Below are 19,943 nucleotides of genomic sequence, written 5' to 3'. Positions count from 1 at the left end.
CTACTTAGACAAGATAAAATAGATCTAGTTTGCCTTGATCTGAACCATCCTCCTCTGCCTCCCCCATCTTGAATCTCTTGCTTCTCCTTCTCTCCCACCTTACCAGAACGTTTGTCCCTGCTCCACTCTCTACTGTCCAATCATGTATAGTCTTGACATCAACCTACATCTCTCACTTTGCTTCCTCACTGCCAGTATGTGAATAGTGTTGCTTCACTGTGAGCTTCCTACTGTGACCACTGCCTCACCACAGACTCAAAAGCAAAGAGCCTGTAGCTCATGAGCTGAAGCAGAAGTGCAGACCAAAATATACCTTTCTTTTTGTAAATGTTGCCTTGGATATCACCATATTAGAAAACTAAGACAAGTAAGTAATGCATCCATATTTTAATACCATATTCAGCAATTTTAAAAAAAGGAAACATTGTTAATTTACAATGACTGGGATTGACCTTCAGGAAATCATAAGTGAAAAAGGCTAACTTTGAATATATGCATAGTATATGATTCCCTTCATAGGACATGTGTGAAATAACATAATTATACAGATGGTGATAAGCTGAATGATTGTCAGTAACTGAAGGCAGAGAGGGAAGGAGCTGGCATAGCTCTGAAATTATAACCCAAATTACAGCGCTGATGTATTTAAGTATTTTGGTTGTAACTGTAATTATATAAGCTCTAGGATACAATTGTACAGGGCTATCATCCCAAACCCACAGCATATGTGGCATCAGTCAGGGCAATGAAAATACCTAATAACTTGTACAATCTGAATGAGTATTTTTTATCTCCCACTGACATCAGTTTTCAAATGCTGATGTCATATTTTTGTTCTATGAGACTTAACACTAAGGGAGGTTTGGTGTGGGTCCACACGATCTCCCTCCCCACCCTGAGCGTGTGTGTGTGTGTGTGTGTGTGTGTGTGTATCCATAGCTTTTTCAAATTATAAAGAAAAATATGATATATGTTCAGTGTGTCTTGATATAAGTCTTTCTAACTTTCAAAAATACCTATTAAGACACTATTAAATAGTCTGAGTGTAAGTGTAATCTTTCCCGCCTTCAAACACAACAACCATGAACAGTGTTGTCAGGCTCCAGCTCAGGTCCTGAGGGAACAGAAGTCAGAGGAGAAAATCAAAGAGAAAAGGTGCAGAGGACAAAATGAGAGCGGGAGTAAAGAATACACGAGAGGGAAAGTGACATCTGTTCTACACACTCATGCCTGTCCTCTGACGGCTGACTCAGGTCCTCACACACACACACCCACTACACATACCACACACACACAACATACACACACCACACACACACAACACACACACACACACACATACACCACACATACACCACACATACCACACACACACAACACACACACACCACACATACCATACACACACAACACACACACACCACACACACAACACACACACACATATACCACACATACCACACACACACACCACAACAACCACCACCCCTACCATACACACACATACATACCACACCACATACAGACCACACACACACACACTACACACAAAAACCTCATATACATCACACACATACACACACATACAGTACCAAACTACCATCATACACACACATGCCACACAGACATATACCATGCCACACTACACACAACTACACACACAAACCACATATATATCACATGCACACATACAATACCACAACCACCACCATACCATACATACACACACACACACACACACACACACCATACCACACACAAACTACACTATTGTCCCGTCCTGCAGGACCCAGATATTCCAGGGTCGAGAGGGGGACCATGCCTGCAGGGAAATGGGCGAGAAAGAGAGAGCGAGACAGAGCAAAATGGTTGTCAAGGTCTCATTTAATGTTTCAAAGGCAGTGAGTTTTAAGCTGTAGAAAGAGGGAGTAGGGAGGGGGGTTGGGGAGGGGCGGAGCCTGGTAGAAGGCCAGGGCAACTCTGGGAACAATGTGTGGCTATTCTCGAAGATCACAGGTGTTTCTGGCTTATCTTGTCGTTCCAGACTAGAGGAGGGTGCATTTTGGCCTTGAGGACTTAGTCTCTGACACACTATACATACATACATATTTGCATACATCATACACACATACACACACCCCTTAGAGACATCCAGGCCAGCCACTATCTGCCTTTTTCAGCTTACTCAGCAAGCTCATAGAAGTCTTTCATGCATGTGATTAGCATGACACTTATCAGTCTGCACAATCCACTTTTATTCAAATCTATTTATTTATTATAATTTTTCTTGCCAGTGTCAGAGACCCTGACCTAAGTAAGATAGTCAAAAAGAAAAGCTATAGGTCCAGTAAGTACATACTCTGTCATGTCATCGAAATATATGTCCTCAGGGCTTGTTCTGTGCTCTCTTAACATGCATGCTTCTACAATCCACCAAAGGCAGAGTGGATCAGAGATCCCCAGAGTTAGACCCTAGAATCTGCACTTTAGAACAAAATTATTTCCTGGCAGCATGTCATAAAGATTAACTGTTGGTTACATGTTTTACTCGTGTGGCAACTTAATTATAAAGTTACTGCATCAGAGAGGGTCCCTCTGACTCATTCATAGCCACAATCTTACAACATGAACATGAAGCAAGTGCTGTGTAAAGACTGGCAGGAATTGGAGTGCTGAGACCCTTGTTCATGTTGGGGTCAAGAGGTATTTGCAAAATGATCTGATACACTATGGGAAAGTCTGGGCTGGTAGAAGCATAGTTCAAAGTCTTGTGGCAACTATGTCCAAATAGTGCTAATAAATAAATTAGAGTTAATTAAGATAAAAGTGTGTAGTAGAACAAATAATTCTCAGTCCCACCTTGAATAAAGATGCAGATGATAAATACGTTTTCACTGGACCAAATGAGGAGATAGCACGTGAAACTATCTATTTCAAGGCTGCAGAAGGTGCTGTTTGGAGAGAGTGCTGGAACTAAGGGCATGGTGGCACACACCTGTAATCTCAGCCTTTAGGAGGTAGGGACAGGAGGATCAGAAATTCAAAGTCATCTTCTGCTACACTGAATTTGAGGTCAGTCTGGATTATGTGAACCAAGTTGCACGTGTGTGTGTTTGTGTGTGTGTGTGTGTGTGTGTGTGTGTGTGTGTGTGTGTGTGTGGCAACACAAACATTAACTTGATTTTGGTTTGCTTCTAGTCCTCACATTCTAAGTGAAGCAGTTTTCCATCTGTGTTCTTGGCTCCACACTTCCTAAAATTCAAGTTTGGCTGCCAGCTTGTCTGGACTCAGAACTCCAGAACACAAAGTTGCAGGCGAGAGAAGGTTTTCCCATTTAACACTTGGTTAAAAACTAATTCACATTCTGGCTTGAGTAACGTTGATCCAACTTGGACACCATACTTCTCTATTACAACCACAGGGGCTGAGGGGGCCAGATACTCTGATTGGCCATGTTTGAGTGCCTGACTCGCTTCTTGGGAGCTAAAGGGTGCCAGCCACCTCTGAGTCCCACACAGACTCAGACTCAGAATAGGGAGAACCACTGATGCCCAGAAAGTCTGATTACCACTGTCACTCAAAAGAGACAGGCTGCGGAGTCACAGATGCCAGTGAAGAAATCGCCATCACTACCCCTACACTGGGTATGCATTCTACCCAGGAAAATGATTGACAGAGGTTACCAAGAACACAGACATTTACTTGGTGGGCCAGCAAGTAAATGGAGACCAGGGTTGTAGATGAGAGAGATGCCTGCCAGGAGACTTCCATGACTGAGAGTCTGAGTCTAGAAAGATCTGTAAGTTTCTGTGAACTGTAAAAGGGGAATGAGAGATGTGAAGACACTTCCGGGGAGTCTGTTTACACAATTTGCTTCCTTTGAAAACAGAACTTATGCCTCATTTTTGTTTCCCTGGAATCTAGCATGGCACCTGATGTCTGTGAGCATTCACTAAAGGCTTGGTGAATTTGTTAATATTCCCTTTTTAGCATCCGATCTGAATTCCACCGAGGATCTGAAAAATGAAGATTTAACTTCGTTACTCTGAACGGGAAACTGAGATGGAGAGGCTAGGATTCTATCACCACTGTGCCAGCTAAGGCTGAGGCCAAGATAACCCCTCACAGACACAGGAGGGCCAATCTAAATGCAAGCCAAACACAGAATGCCACAAATCTGAGCCTTGCTTTATCAGAAATAAGATGAGACTAAAAGGAAGCTTTAAAAACAGCTAACATTTCTTCTTACAGTGCTGCAGACACCAGATTTTCTGCTAATGATTTCAGATGTTGAGTGGTAAAAGGTTATTTTACAACGTCGTTAAATAAATACACACTTAGGGAAAATGAGGGAAAACATGTTTGTTTGGTGAGTTGCTAAGTAACACCACACATGCCAGGAGCTCTTTGGAGTTCCTATTGGAGGTGGAGACATCCAAACCAACGGGTACTCAGCTTGTATCTGACTCACCAGTTTTCACTGGAAAACCAATGAACAAACAGCCAAATGAACAGTGGGGCATTGAATGTATGTTAGATGTATGTTGGACATATGTTGGATGTATGTATGCCAAATCTAAGTAGACTGTCCTCACGGTTGCTGTTCACAAGTTTCTCTCGTGCCTACAGAGTACCCAGACTAAGTGTGGGATTTGTGCAGTGTATCCCTGAAAAAGCCCATTACAGAGATGAAATGAAACTAAACAGCCCATGATATGCACACCATTCCCCACAGTATCAGATTACTGAAATATGTGATACAAAGGATTGTGGTGGCCAGGTGAAGAAAACCATGATTTGTTCTATCTTACTTTATATAAGGGAAAGTCTAGAGGTTTTAAATGACTATTTAAATGAAGTAATTGTGTCCACAGAGAGAAAATCTGACAGCCTCGGGCCTTGCTGGAGCTAGTTGCTCTGCAAAGGATAAACACAGTAAAGTAAAAGTGGAAACAGAGAGGAGGACATTAGCAGCCCAGAAACAACGAAGACTTTGGATAGCTGGGCTCGTGACTAAAATTAAGCCAGATTCAGCATAAAGGAGCCCAGTGAATTTTTGAATTATGGTGCATTAAAATTGCAGACTTTCTTAAAATTACTTTTCTTGTTAGTAATATTGAGGCAAATACACATTCAACTCCAAGTTGTTTAGATACATTTCTAACCAATCTGAGTTACTTATTTGTTTAGATATATTTTTAACCAATCTGAATTACTATTGGGGTGAAGGTGACATCTTAGGAAGAATGTTTCATATTTCTTTTAAGTAATTAACCCTGTAAAAGAAAAAAAAAAAGCCCTACTGTCATTACTAACGCTGTGATTCGTTTACCAGAATCAGCTCTGAGCCCTTCTATGATGTCGTCTCACTGCTTTCCCTAATCACTTCGCCTGGGGATCCCCTCTTTGCTGGAAATGTCCATATTAACTAGACGCTACATGATAACTCCTGCTATCATTTATCTTCAGGGGGACCATCTCTCCAACAAGAACACAACTCCAGGAAGAATCTACTTAAATTGAACTGAGTTTTGTTCAACCCATCCAAACCAGAAGCACATTTTATTATGTAAGTAAAATCACAGAATTGGACATTCGAGGTAAATATATAGTAATTGATTAATTCGATTGCTCTGTTTCTTACTTGGCCGAGTCTTTTTTTCTTTTTTTTTTTTTCCTGGCACAGCACTGTTTAAAGCAAAGACTTCACACATACTAGGAAGAGGGGCCAAGGACAAATGAAAAGAAACATATTCTTCAGTGACCATTTGTCTTCTAGTTGGAAACACATCCCAAAAGGCAAGCAAACAACTCTCACCCCATTCCAAAGACTAGATTTTGTCCATTTCAGAGCTTGTGTCTTGCTCCTAGAGATGGGTCTCATGCACACTGGATGCTCAGGAAGTATTTTCTCTACAATTTTGAGTTTGCTATGGCTCCACTGCTCTCAACAAATGCAGAGTCAAGCCAAGGCAAAGATGATCAAGGAGCAATTATGGTGGGTCAAAAATAATTAATACGATTAAGTCATAAGCATGAATACAGCTTTAACAGTTCGTGGTATTTACCATGTGATGTTTCCCAAATTCACACACCAAAATCCCTGTCACAGGATAATAAAAGGAGGTGGGGTCTTGATTAGTCATATTGATGGATGTGCTGGTTCATTTTTCATTGCTATGATGAAATGCCTGAGGTAAGTCAAAAGGGTGAAAAGGTTTTTTGGGCTCACAGTCACAGGTTAAGTAGTTTACTAGCCCTGTTCATTCAGACTTGTGAGTATGAATATCACTGGAGCTTATTCATATGGTGGAACAAGGCTACCCATGGTGAGCAGAAGGTAGCAGGAGGGAAGAGGAGGAGGTGGGAGAAAAGACCTGGATCCCAATAATCCCTTCAAGAAGAATTATGTCTCTGAGGACCTATCTTTACTTGGTCCCCGCCTCACAAAGGGTTTACTGCTTTCTAACAGGATCACAAGCTGGGGCTGATCCTTCAACACCCAGATATCAAAGGACATTTCTGACCCAAATTCTAATGCAGCTTTTTGGCCCTTCACCACATGAAGATAAATCTAAATGGTGTCACGCGGATCAGAAAAGACTTGTAACACACACCAACTCTGTTGGCACCATGCTCTCGAAACTTCTGCTTCTAGAGCTGTGAGAACCAGATGTGTATAAGCCACCTGGTGATGGTATTTTTGTTACAGCAGCCTGAAGGGATGGGTTTGACATCTGTATCCATTCAGCATATCTTCAAAGACCTACGAGGTACATGTTTACCATTTCTACAGACACAAGTAACTCCCCCCAGGTGATAGAGCTGTCTGCCTCTATGGTGCTGATAATGAAGTGTACAAACACAGGCAAAGGCAGGGACACCACTGTCAGTTCTTCTAGGTCTGGGATTCTGGATGATGTCACTCTGTGTCTATGAAACTCAGGCTACAAGGTTCGTTTTATGAAAACAAACTGTTAATTCTCAAACTTAGGGTGTCCAGAAGCCTACAAAGAGACTTAGAATTCTAGGGCAAATTCCTAGAATTTCTGAGTCAGTAACAATGGTATGGAGGAACCGACGCCTCTGTTTCTCAGCATCTTAAGTAATGGTTAGAGTTCTTTGAGGCACATTTTAAAATCGATACATGAAACCTATTTTCTGACCCCAAGTCTATCTCCCTCTTCATACCTGGATCTTCTGGCAATATGCCTGCTAAGCAGTTATAGTGTTGTTGTGGCACAGTTCAGAATACCACACCTCTTGCTAGACAGTCATCCTAACCTTTCTAGTGGGAGACTTCTGCCTCTTTCTTTTTTTTTTTTTTTTTTTTTTAAGTCTGGGTTTTTTCTTAAGGCCAGCATCTTTGCTACTCTGCTTTAGTTGCCCATTTCTAAATTTTACATACAGGGAACATACACGAGATTAATAAATAAGGATAGGGAGAGAGATAGGTGTGTGATAGGAAGATCATTCTAGAAAAGTATTGTAGTGACCACAAAGACTAGATGAATCATGTACCCCACAGATTCATGTTGAATTCCCAAGTCCTGGTACCTTAGGATATGACTGTATGTGGTTATCGGGTCTTTTCTGAAAGCAACTAAATTTAAATCATACCATTATTGTTTTCTGTAATCACTATGATGATGATGATGATGATGATGATGATGACGACGACGATGATGACAGTGACCACAAAGCGGAGCATGAGAAGGAAGATGAGGGAAGAGGAAACATCTAAGGGAAGACAATGGGGAGGCACAGGAAAAATGAGCCATGTGCAAGCCAAGAAGTCAACCAACTTTTTTAAAAATATATTTGCATCGTCGAACACAGCATGTGCTAAGTTATAGCAAACTAAGATAGGATCGGACCATGCACATTTGCTAAACTGAAGAAATAAAATGTTACCACTTAAGCTGAAATTCTATGCACCAACATGGCTGGACCCTTATCTGGAGACAGAGGGGTCATGGAGAATACGGGGGTGGGGTGGGGTAGGGAACCACCCATAGGCTCCCAATCCAGTCCTGTCTCCGAGGCTAAACAGAGAAAATCCAGTTTAGTACTAGAATGGCAGAAGAGAGATGGAAACAACAAAATTCTGAAATGACAAGAGATTCACAGATTTCAGCCAGGGTTTTGACATTTAAAAGAGATGGAGAAACCAGGGAAAACTGAGTTTGGAGTAGGCTTTGCCTGATCCTATTGCAGTCTTAACTTGGATGTACCAGCTGGGGCGTAGTGAGGATGGAGATCTAGACCTAACGCCTGAGGCAGGATTCCGTTACAGGGGGTTGGCCAGGAGCGGAAATGAGATAATGGTGGAGGCATCAGAAAACCCAAAACTCAACCCTTGGATTCCTCAAAGATGTCTGGAGAGCGGAGACCGGAAATCATCCAATAAACACAGAATCTTGGAGACGAGGGCCACCAAATGCAAGTGGGGCAGCCTTAGTGATTTCTTTCTGGTTTTCAAATGAAGGATAGATTTCTTTCCCTTCCTGGAGAGTTCAGTTCAAAGTGGATTTCACTAGTTTACTGTATCCCACCAAAGGGTCTCCATCTTTGTACCTTTGCAAACCCAGGGTGAGGATGGACAGGGGCCTAAGCACTCAAGGACCCATCCAGAAGCCCCTTTCCAGAGGAGCTGGCTGGCTAAGCACTCTCTCCTTTTGCGAGCTACTCCAGAGGAATGTGGGCACCGGTGGCCAACCTGGGTCCACTTGGATTCTTGGCCACCGGGGCCTTTTCGGCGCGCCTGAGGCCGGTCGAGGGGAGGCCAGAGCCCGGGAGGCGGGCCGAGGGGGCGGGCGGAGGCGGGGAGCAGGCGGCCGACCCCGGGAAGAAAAGAACATGGCTCCTGCGGCAGAGGGCGGCGGCGCTCCGGGGCGCACTAGGCGCCAGTGAGCGCCATGGTGAACTCCAGTCGCGTGCAACCGCAGCCGCCCGGGGACGCGGGGCGCTCGTCCGCGCCGCGAGCGTCCGGGCCCGGTCGCCTGGTGGCGGGAGGCGCGGGCCTGGCAGTCCCCGGCGGCCTCCGGGAGCAGCGGGGCCTGGAGATTGAGATGGAGCGCATCCGGCAGGCGGCCGCTCGGGACCCACCGGCCGGAGCCTCGGCCTCGCCTTCTCCTCCGCTCTCGTCCTGCTCCAGGCAGGCTTGGAGCCGCGACAACCCGGGCTTTGAGGCCGAGGAGGACGACGACGACGACGAGGTGGAAGGAGAAGAAGGAGGGATGGTGGTGGAGATGGACGTGGAGTGGCGCCCGGGCAGCCGGAGGTCGGCCTCCTCCTCTGCCGTGAGCTCGGTGGGCGCCCGCGGCCGGGGGCTGGGAAGCTATCGCGGCGCGGCTCACCCGAGCGGGAGGCGGCGCCGGCTAGAGGACCAGGGCGCGCCGTGTCCCAGCCCCGCGGGCGGCGGGGACCCGCTGCATCGCCACCTCCCGCTGGATGGCCAACCGCCCCGAGTGGCCTGGGGGGAGAGGCTGGTGCGTGGACTGCGAGGTAAGATCGGGACCCGCTCAACAACTGCTTGCCTGCGGGCTCGAACCCTAGTCCTCAGAGGGCGGCTGTCTGCTGGGGCTCCACCTCTCATTCTATGCGTTCCCGCCTCCTTCCCGAGCGCCTTCCCAACCTCTGCTAATTCCCAGAGCAGAGTTAAACCAGGGCTTTGTTGGTGGGATTCATTGGGCTCTTCTCTTTCTTAAGATGCTAGCACAGTTTGGAAAAGAAAGAAAGCTGTTTCCAGGAATACTTATTAATATTCTAGTACAACTGTTGATAGTTGGAACCTTATGTTTGCTAAATATCACAAACGAGGAACAAGTTTGTTCCAGTGCCCAAACTTTTTATTTGACCGCGATGGGCTATGTCTCTTCAGCTATTCTAGGAGGGACATGCAGTGTTACCCAAGTTTTGAGAGGAATGCCTTTAAACAGGCCATTGTCAGTAGGCTTGGTTGAGAGAGGAGTTAGTTGTTGACAGAATACAGCAATATCTATAGAAACACATTTTTGACCATTTCTAATTCTAGACATTTCTTAAATGGCTGCAAACAAAATATTATACCTTCCTTACCCCGTGTGTGTGTTTAAAGACTGGATGTAATGTCCTTCGCCGTTCCAACAAGATGATTGCTTTTCCAAATACCAGCTAGTTAATGTGTCAGCGTTCTGTGCCTGCTACTCTCCACGAGGCAGGAAAAGACACGGATTTTCCAATAGCAAGTTGATTTCATGTTCTCAAAGTTTTGCAGCCAGAAGTATCAGTGGAAAAAGAGTTTCGCTAACTCTCACCCACTTAGTTGTCTTTATCTCCAGCGTTAAAAGTTCCTTTCCAGGATTTGTTGTTATTTTTCCCCTTGCCCTCTGTCTACAGTCACCAGGCCTTCCAGATGTTGAAGCAGTGGTTTAGACAGGTCGGGACTACATCCAAATTCTGGTTCTGCTACTGTTTGACCTTGCATATGTTATTTAACTGCTCTGGTCCTTCAGTTTTTAGTTTTTTAGAAAAGAAATAGCCAGTACATAGCCCTCGATATGTTGAAAGAATTAAATGAGAAGGCATCCAAAATGGGCAGCAAATCTTTGCTATGGTACACTTCTCGAGTATTACAAATGACGAAAGATATTTTAACACTGCTTTTACATGTGTATACTAGGTAATGTGCTACAGGGCATTGTGAAAGACAAAACATCCTTTTGAGGTAAATGTAATTTTCCCCCATTCCCCCACTAATTTTTTTGATGTCTAGAACAGGATAAAGCAGATTGTTATTTTAAACTATGTAGGAGGCGCTTCTAAAAGTATTTACTGAAGTGACATACAAGTTTCTTATAAACTAATAGATATGGGAAGTCACATGATCAGCTGGAGCGTTTGTTAAATAGTTAACTTTGAACTCAATAATGGGAGACAATGAAATAAAAAGTATACTTTTATATTGGGATGTGTGTGTGTGTGTGTGTGTGTGTGTGTGTGTGTGTATGTATGTCTGTGTTTATTTCTTCTAAAGAAGAATTTCAGTAAATTCACATTAAGACAGGCTTTACCAGTGGGAGCTCTGTAGAGGTTCTGGGAGAGGTAGGGTGCAGGAGAGGCATGGAAGCTGTAATTCCCTTTCCAGGGTCTTTCCCTTTGCATCTTTGCATATACTACCTGTCTTAGTCAGGATTTCTATTCCTGCACAAACATCATGACCAAGAAGCAAGTTGGGGAGGAAAGGGTTTATTCAGCTTACACTTCCACACTGCTGTTTATCACCAAAGAAGTCAGGACTGGAACCCAAGCAGGTCAGGAAGCAGGAGCTGATGCAGAGGCCATGGAGAGATGTTACTGGCTTGCTTCTCCTGGCTTGCTCAGCCTGCTTTCTTATAGAACCCAGGTCTACCAGCCCAGGGATGGCACCACCCACAATGGGCTGGACCCTGTTCCATTAATCACTAGTTGAGAAAATGCCTTACAGCTGGATCTCACGGAAGCATTTTCTCAACTGAGGCTCCTTTCTCTGTGATAACTCCAGCTTGTGTCAAGTTGACACAAAACCAGGCAGTACTCTTACTCAGTAATATCTAATAAACTCCTATGTGTAACAACAACAAGAACAATGTGATGTCACACCTGCCACAGATGTATTTCACAAAGAAGCAGACTTGGGAAGTTATTGATTATATAGAATTTTGAACAATTTCTGTTACAAAAAAATGTAGTTGGCATTCTTGTGGCTTATTAAATAAGTATTAAATATTTGGCACATGTTGTAAAGGTAGTATCCTGCTAGCAGCTCTAAAGCAAAACAAGCTACGGTGGCATATCGCTATTTTTCAAGGGAAAGAGCCCAGAAGTGTAAAATCACTAATAATGAATGATATGTAATTTTTTTCTGCCTTGTGGGATAACAATCATGGAAACCCTGTGTGTATCCAGTGAATCATCCCTAAGGATCAGAAGAGAATGAGACTTTTGCCATATCCACTGGTCGTGGGGACTATTAAGGGAGATGACTGAAATCTCGAGGGGTCAGCTGTTTCCCCTGTCACTCACTCAGGCTCTCAGGGGAGGGTCGTTTTATAAAGGCATAGTCTCTGATGCCTTTTCTACCCCAGGGGTAGCAGACAGACTGCAAATGTTTTATGGACAGTGGATAGATTTGTCATCTCAGCAGTGAGTAATCAGGGTTGAAGAGCCTGGGATACACTGTATCTTACTGGGGAATTAAAATGTATCTCAACCTATTAAGAAGCAGTGGAAGGTTTTACAGTTGCAGCAGAGCATGCTGAATAACTGGGACCCAGCAGCTTGGTGTCTTGGTTAGTGTCCAGAAGTAAATATCGAGGCAGGGAGACATCAGCCGGGCAGGTGTGGTGTGTGGCCACCAGTGACTTGATGCTGAAAACCTGGGCCAGAGGAAGCTAAGGGCAACTGGATGATCTGATGACAGTACCCCCTGCCCCCAGACATTATCTTGGAAGTAACACTCATCATATCCAGTCCTGCTGCATTGGCAAATACACATAACAAATCTAGTGTAAATACACGTAGTAAATGATACAATGTAGCCATATGTCCCACAGTTAGCAAATTCTGTCACTTATTGATAGGCCTCAAATGAATGACAAGGGTACTCTTATTTTTCCTAAGATAATCAGAGCTTGGCACTGCCATATACTGTTTGATACATCATTGGCCATCATTATTTTATCTCATAACTTGCATTTCTCCTGCCTTTCCTTTTGATGGCTACAGAGGAGTGTATTCAGTTATTGGAAAGGTTATTGGTGATGAGAAAGGTCTGAACTTGGCTATAGCAAACAGTACCACACCAAAGTGCTGCTCCTGGTCCCCCATTCTTCCTTGCAGCTCTGCTCATCTGCGTGCAGAGATGGATAATTTGACCTGTTTTGAATCTTCAGATCCATTCTTACTCTATCACCAGTACAGCATTATCCTAAATGTGTATCCTACGTTTGAGGTTTTCCAAAATAAGTAGAGGAACTTTTGCCCCTTAAGGGATATGTAGAGGTATGTGAATGTATGAATGGGCATTTATAAGCCCAGGAAGGAGTAGGGTTGCACCTGCTAGTTAGAAGGGAAGAATTGAACTAATTTCTTAAAGCTCCTGGAGGAGCCTCATCTACTGCAACAGCACCATCCCATCCAGCATGTCAGCAGTACAGAGGTTGAGAAACCTGCCCTAATCTCTTAGGTGGCAATGAATTGCTCCCTGTACTCAGCACTCTGGAAGCCTTTTGATGGCCATAGTTAGTTGTACCTTCTACCGGAGGAGGTCAGTGAAGCTCTCCACGGGGATTCAGAGTGAGCTACACTTTGAAGAGGGAAGGGATTCTGGCAAAGAACAAGGAGCAGTAACCAAGGCTGAGCAGACCCTGAATGCTGCATCAGAAAGCTGGCTCCATTTCCTGCAGGTATTTGGAGCTATAGGGACTCCAGACAAGGCTGGTATGACCATATGCCAGACTGAAGAATGTAGAGGATTCAAGGAGCTAGGGTCAGGAGGGAGCTGACATAGAGAAATTGGCCAGAATCACAACTTAGAATACAGGCTGTGTCGCTGTGTGCCTAGATCAAAGACGAAAACCATTAGAGTTACAGAACGGGCTTGGTGTGCTTGGTATTCCTGGCACTTGGGAGGCAGAGGCAGGGGAATCATTACAGGTTCATCAGAATGAGCTACGATGTAAGATCCTCTCTCAAAACACAAAACACAATAACAGAACCGACTTTATGTGAAGAAGGATAAGGTGGGGGCTAGCTTCGAGACAGAAATCAAGTTGTTTGCCCAAATAGGAAGAAGTTTCTAGGGAAAGAAAAAGAAGAGCCTTAACATGGGGCAGGTGAATCTGAGCACAAGCGATGTGCACCTTAAGTCACTCTTTCCTGTCAGCTCGTGAACACTGGAAGTAGTCTACAATAGGACCATGATGCTGAGGGGTCCCTGTCTCCTAATACAGAAAATAAGGATTGTGAATATTTAATTTTTAGGAGGTAGGTAGGGTAATTTAGAAAAAGTAAATACATAGTAGTTTATAGAAACACAAAGAGGGTGTTTCTCATTTCCTCTCAAGTGCTTTAGTTAAATTGCCATAATTCATTACAAATTTGGCTTGGGGAAAAAAAATCTGACATCGTTTTCGTCTGTTTCTATTTAGAGGGAATACCTTTTGTATGAAATTATGTCTATGCCTTAGCTCGTGGCTGTCTGTAAACCACTGGAAATAAAATCACTGATGGCGCAGCAGAAAAGATGCTAACGAGACTAGCAGTCTCCATGCATACACTATAGGCTGGCCTCCAGAAGAACTCTACCCAAAGATTATGTGGGGTTGAACCCGATGCTTCTGAGCCTAATCCTCAGCTGCTGCTCTGTTAACCTGAGTTGTAATTTTCCATGTCATCTAAACTTATAAGAATTATTTAATATGGCAGAGTTTCAGTGAGCAAACATTTCAGTGAGTTAGCATGCTGCGTCTCTGTTGGGTGAGTAATTCCCCGACAAGTACCAGACCTCGGCATTGGCAGGCTGATCATAAACCCTGTTCAGCATTCTGAGTGGTGAAACCCATGATGTGTAACACGGTGTCCTTGGATTTAGATGCTGTTTTTTTTTTTTTTTTTTTTTTTTTAAACAAGGAAAATTGGATATCTAAATTTTGGAGTGTGGAACTCTTGTATTGTTATAAGGCCCAAGAAGCATATTAAGGTTACTGATGAGTTCATTTCCTCAATGGGAAAGACCTTATGCTGTCCCATTTTTCTCCCAGTGACTTGTTCATGGCTCAGGTGTGGTCTGCATTAGGTTAATAAATGAACGCCAGAGGTAATATGTGAGAGCTAGATTCCTGTCTGTTAATAGGGAACCTACTCTAACTGGAAGGACTGAGAAGCTGGTGTTTTGCAGAGGATATTAAGGCCCTCCCAGGGAGCCAGCAATGTGACAGGGTTTGGACAGCCACCATGCTGCTGGCTGGCTGAATCTCTCCAGCCAAGTCTCTGAGGGTTACATCATTACTTCACCGGCCCAACACTTTCCATCTGCCAAAACAGAAAACATGGTGGCTGATCGTACTTTCTCTCAAAAATCAAAACAGAGGGGCTGCACGAGCTGCCGCTGTTAATTTGAAAACGTATTAATCGGCACTTTGAAAAGCCTGTTAAGCTTAAACGGGCCAAGCGTACTTGGTTGCCATGTGGAGCAGGCTTTCTGTCACTGTGCTAGAAGCTTAGTAGGTGTTTCCCCATTGGAATGATGCAACAACTCAGGTTTGCGCCACGGTGCCCTCACAGGTGGCCACCTTTTGGGCTACTTAGGCTTAGTGGGAGGTGCCAGGTGTGTCCTTTACAAAGCAGGAATATGTGAGGTTTGCAATTGCTAAATCTTGTAAATTGCCTTCCTTTCCCATCCTCCTAAACATTTAAAGATACTTACTAGCGGTCCTGGAAGTGACACAAATGATGGTATGTGGTGTACATAAAAGATGATTCTGCTAAATCACTTCCGAGTCAGTTTGCATACATACATATTACATGCGAGGATGCGTTTACTATTAATATCACTGTTCCTTGGACCACTTGTGAATTTCTTAAGACAGATGACCTTGTTTTGTTTGCTTTTCATTATGTTCAAGGTCTTTGGGGAACAAGACTCATGGAAGAGAGCAACACTAACCGAGAGAAATACCTGAAAAGCGTGTTACGGGAGCTGGTCACTTACCTCTTTTTCCTCATAGTCTTGTGCATCTGTGAGTACACTCTCTGTCCTTCTCCCGGAAACGCCATAGTTATGGGTGAAGAGAAGTACGTGAGCATCAGGAGGGGCCAGGCAGCAATTTTCCTCTCAGCGAGGAGAACTCACTAGTTCTTTATCGGCCGTGACTGACCGTGCGGTGAGATGCACAGAGCAACCTGTCATACGCAGAGATGCCAGCCAAGGGGTTTGGATATTACATCTCATAACAAAAATATGGCGCTTCCGTGTGCAACCGCTCACACTGCTGATGTCAGCTCTTCCAAAGGCCCCTTTTGGATGCTGACAGTTTGCATTATTCAATGTTTGATTTCTTCCAAGTCATCAGTAATTGTAGGGCTTTAAGGGAAAGCCGGCTGACCTGAGTTTGTTTCCCTCTCTTACTTTGGCACGTTCGTGCATTCTCTGCTGGGTGAGAGGAGAAAAGCCGTCGCACAGAACCAGTCTCAAGAAGCTTTTGCAATGTACTTTACGCTCATTGTAACTATTAGGTTTTCAATGCATACTGTCAAGCCTTTGAAAAATTCAAGTACTGACTAAAAATATATTCATATAGTTTTATGTAAAAATTATTTTAAAATCTGAAAAAAGTACTGACAAAAAATGTATAATTTTAAGCAAAAAATGTTTAAAATCTGTACATTTATCTTTGTTTTGTAAAATAAAGTTGTTTTTTTTTTTTTTTTTTTTTTAAAAAAAAGAGATTTAAAGTCACCTTGGAAGTACTTGGAGTTGTGACTTCTAAACCCCAGATAATGGAAATATAAAAATATGTAAACAACAAAAAAAAGAAGCTTTTGCAAGTCCAGAAAAAACACAGGCAATTTATCAATCCTGAGTCAAAGCATGATGAAGCATGGGTTTTTAAAATTGTGTTTGTGTGTGTGTGTGTGTGTGTGTGTGTGTGTGTGTGTGTGTGTGTGATTGTTTTGGATTTTTTTTTCTTACTATCCTTCTGAAAATTTCTTTCACTTATATAGGGGCTTGTATGTAGGACATACACACTAATGTGCACACACAGCTATATGCACATGTGCACACACACCTACACACACCCATTTTTCTCATTTGTATGCCTTATAATGAGCTGGTAGATTTTTTTTAAAAAGTAAAAATGAAAATGTTCTCAAGTGTAATTCCAAAAGAAAAGTCTCAGGAAGTTGTTGGATTAGAGAAAAGAAAACTAAATGAGATTCATGTTATTACTTTCTGTTTTAAGAACCTATCACTTATTTCTGGCCCTTGGGAGATGTGCCAAATTATTAAATATTTAATTTAATATACCAATTATGAAGATAGTTGTCTTACTGCAGCTAGAAGACATAGTCATCTCAGGTAACAGAGCACAATATTCCAACAGTGACAATCTAAACACGTAAAATAAGTAACCACAGACAAGCTTAAAAATGACATTGGTTTACTTTTCTTTTTCCTTTGAAAGAAGAAAGCTTTATTCAGGAAACAACTTTTATGAGACGTAACTTAGGATCTATCTGCATGAGCATCTGATTCATTTGTATCTTACTTAAGGTTTTACTGCTGTGAACAGACACCATGACCGTGGCAACTCTTATAAGAACAACATTTTAATTAGGACTAGGTTACAGGTTCAGAGGTTCAGTCCATTATCATCAAGGCAGGAACATGGCAGCATCCAGGCAGGCATGGTGCAGGAGGAGCTGAGAGTTCTACATCTTCATCTGAAGGCTGCTAGCAGAATACTGGCTTCTAGGCAGCTAGGATGGGTGGTAAAGCCCACGCTCACATTGGCACACCTACTCCATCAAGGTCACACTTCCTAATAATGGCACTCCCTGGTCCAAGCATATACAAACGATCACGATTTGTTTTCTAATGTACAGATAGATGTATGACACCCACAATCCAGCCTTAGCACATTCTGTCATCTCAGGATTGGTTTCCCTTCTTGGCTGCAGCCAGCCTTTGTTCTTGATCTTCCTCTCTCCCATCTGGTCCTCAGCTCTACCATCGGTGCATTTTGCTGACTTGGGCCTTTGCTGTGTCTTTTGACTAATATGTCCCTCTCCCCCTGCCCTGGCAGCCCCCCACTCTACTACTATGAGCTCAGCATATTACATTCCTTAGATAAATGATGTGGCATTTTTAAAGGCATGCTTTTTAACACAGAAATGCTAAAGCTGGATGTAATGTGCATACTGCATTGAAATTCAGGCAACAAGAGGTGAGATATTTCAGACTTCCTAGCTCTGAGCTGCTGGAGCACAGAGCACAGAGGTTGGCTTTGTTTCTAGCAGGGAAATGACGCTTAAATATCAAAGCACACTGGTTTTAACACCAACATGTCAGTTAGGATATGTCAGCGTTTGCAAACTTCACATTTGCAAACTTCTCATGCAAAGTAAGACCAGAGTTTGACAAATTATCCAGACTGGGCATCAGAACTGCCAGGAGAAATTAAAGGGGAAAAAATGATAGTTTTTCCAGATGGACTAAATCAGAGCTTCATCAATACGAAGAGAAACGAGTTTTCAGATAGATTTTATGGGAATGAGGCCAAAGAATTAAACCGAAGACCAAGAGCTTAAGAAGCCTTACTGAGGTTACACAACCAGTTGCTTTTCTTGTTTCAGAAAGTCTGTGGAGTTCTTTCCTTTTCTTTTCTTTCACTATAACCACAAGCTAAAGTTTTTCCATAAGTAAGATTATATATATTCTTTAGAGGAAATACTGACAGGACCTTGGCTGCAGACACGGCAGTCTGTAAACACGTGAGAGGGAGCACACCAATCTTCAGTGTCTCGGCTTCAGTTCCTGCCTTCAAGCTCCTGCCTTAGGTTCCCTCGATGATGGAGTGAGAACTGTAGCATGAAATAAATCCTTTCCCCAGGTTGCTTTGTGGTCATGGAAACACAGCAACAGAAAGTGACCGAAAGAGGTGTAACTCTCATGTCCCCACTCCAGTTCACACCGCTCAGATGTCTTCCTTCATACACATCTCTCGACACTGGCTTCCAGAAAAAGGCTAACAGCATCATCAAGCTCATTTTCAAAGTTCTAGCTCAGGAAGGTTAATGGCTGTCCAAGATCTCAGGGCACCAGCATCCTCTGTAGTGAGCCCAGAGGCAACTGGTCCATGTGGAGCTGAGCTTCTCCCCAGACTGTCTGAGGTTGAGCTGCCGCTGACATATCCTCACACTGTTACTACTCTGGGCATATGTAGATATGACGCTCCCAGACAACTGGGACAGCCTTGTCCTGACACCATTCACCCATCATTGTCCAGCAGTGCTAGAAGCATCGTTTTTCTGGTGTCCAGCAGGGGGTGCAACACAAATCATAGTGTTTTGCTTCCGTGTGAGTGAAGCCAAGAAAGTTAATGATCGTTGTGTATGATGTGTACACAGAAGCAGGCATGCCATGGTGTGCATATGGAGGTCAAAGGGCAACCTTTGGGAATCAGTTTTCTCTTCTCTTCTGTACTCGGGCTTCAGGAATCAGACTTAGGTTGCCAGGAGTGAGGGATATGTGGCTTTCTTATTGAGCCACCTTGTTGCTTATATAAACAGAGATGGGGTAGCCTCTACAATATTGGTGGAAGAAGGAAGGGAAAGCCGACCTTACATGACATTACCCAAAATGTCTGCCTACCAGGAACGGTTCCGTCGTGGAGGCTGTGAGCTATACGGCTATGCGTGCCCCATCTTGATGCTCATTCGGTACTTTCTGTGTTCCAGTGACCTATGGCATGATGAGCTCCAATGTGTACTACTACACTCGGACACTGTCACAGCTTTTCATAGACACCCCAGTGTCTAAAACCGAGAAAACCAACTTTAAGACTCTCTCTTCCATGGAGGACTTCTGGAAGGTATTTACGAATGGCTCGAAGTGCGTCCTTGTCTCTGAGAATTACCGATTTGGTCCCTTAGGCTCAACTCATAAGTGTCTTCACGAGTTGTGAGTTATATTGAGTTATTTAGAGTTCCTGTTCCTTTCAGGACTCACGAAGAACACTGAAAATACTATGTATGATCTGAATGTTATACACCCTTTATTTAATTCCTACAATGATATTATCTAGTGCATACTAATACCACAGGCCCCTGTTTGTAAACAGTGCAAGTGAGATTCAGGGTATGTGTGTGTGGTCACATGGCTAGAGAAGAAAAGACCTGGATGTGTGTGTGTGTGTGTG

The 19,943-nt window shown here is 43.5% G+C and overlaps 1 protein-coding gene across 2 annotated transcripts in view; it reads left to right on the top strand.

Annotated features, from left to right (window-relative positions):
- The first annotated feature begins 8,857 nt into the window (after positions 1-8,857).
- PKD2 (polycystin 2, transient receptor potential cation channel) overlaps positions 8,858-19,943 on the top strand; it is a 34,720-nt gene continuing 23,634 nt past the window's right edge. The window contains exons 1-3 of one of the 2 annotated variants that reach the window (XM_080924983.1): positions 8,858-9,507; positions 15,648-15,761; positions 19,483-19,616. In XM_080924983.1, the coding sequence (XP_080781109.1) occupies positions 8,919-9,507; positions 15,648-15,761; positions 19,483-19,616 (837 nt within the window). In that variant the 5' untranslated portion in view covers positions 8,858-8,918. The remainder of the gene's footprint in view (positions 9,508-15,647; positions 15,762-19,482; positions 19,617-19,943) is intronic. The other variant, XM_080924984.1, reaches the window with a different exon arrangement.

This window comes from Micromys minutus (assembly GCF_963924665.1).
Source record: "Micromys minutus genome assembly, chromosome: 11".
Lineage (NCBI taxonomy): Eukaryota > Metazoa > Chordata > Mammalia > Rodentia > Muridae > Micromys > Micromys minutus.
The sequence above is the reverse complement of the archived record's forward strand: the minus strand, read 5'-3'. Positions and strand labels throughout refer to the sequence as shown.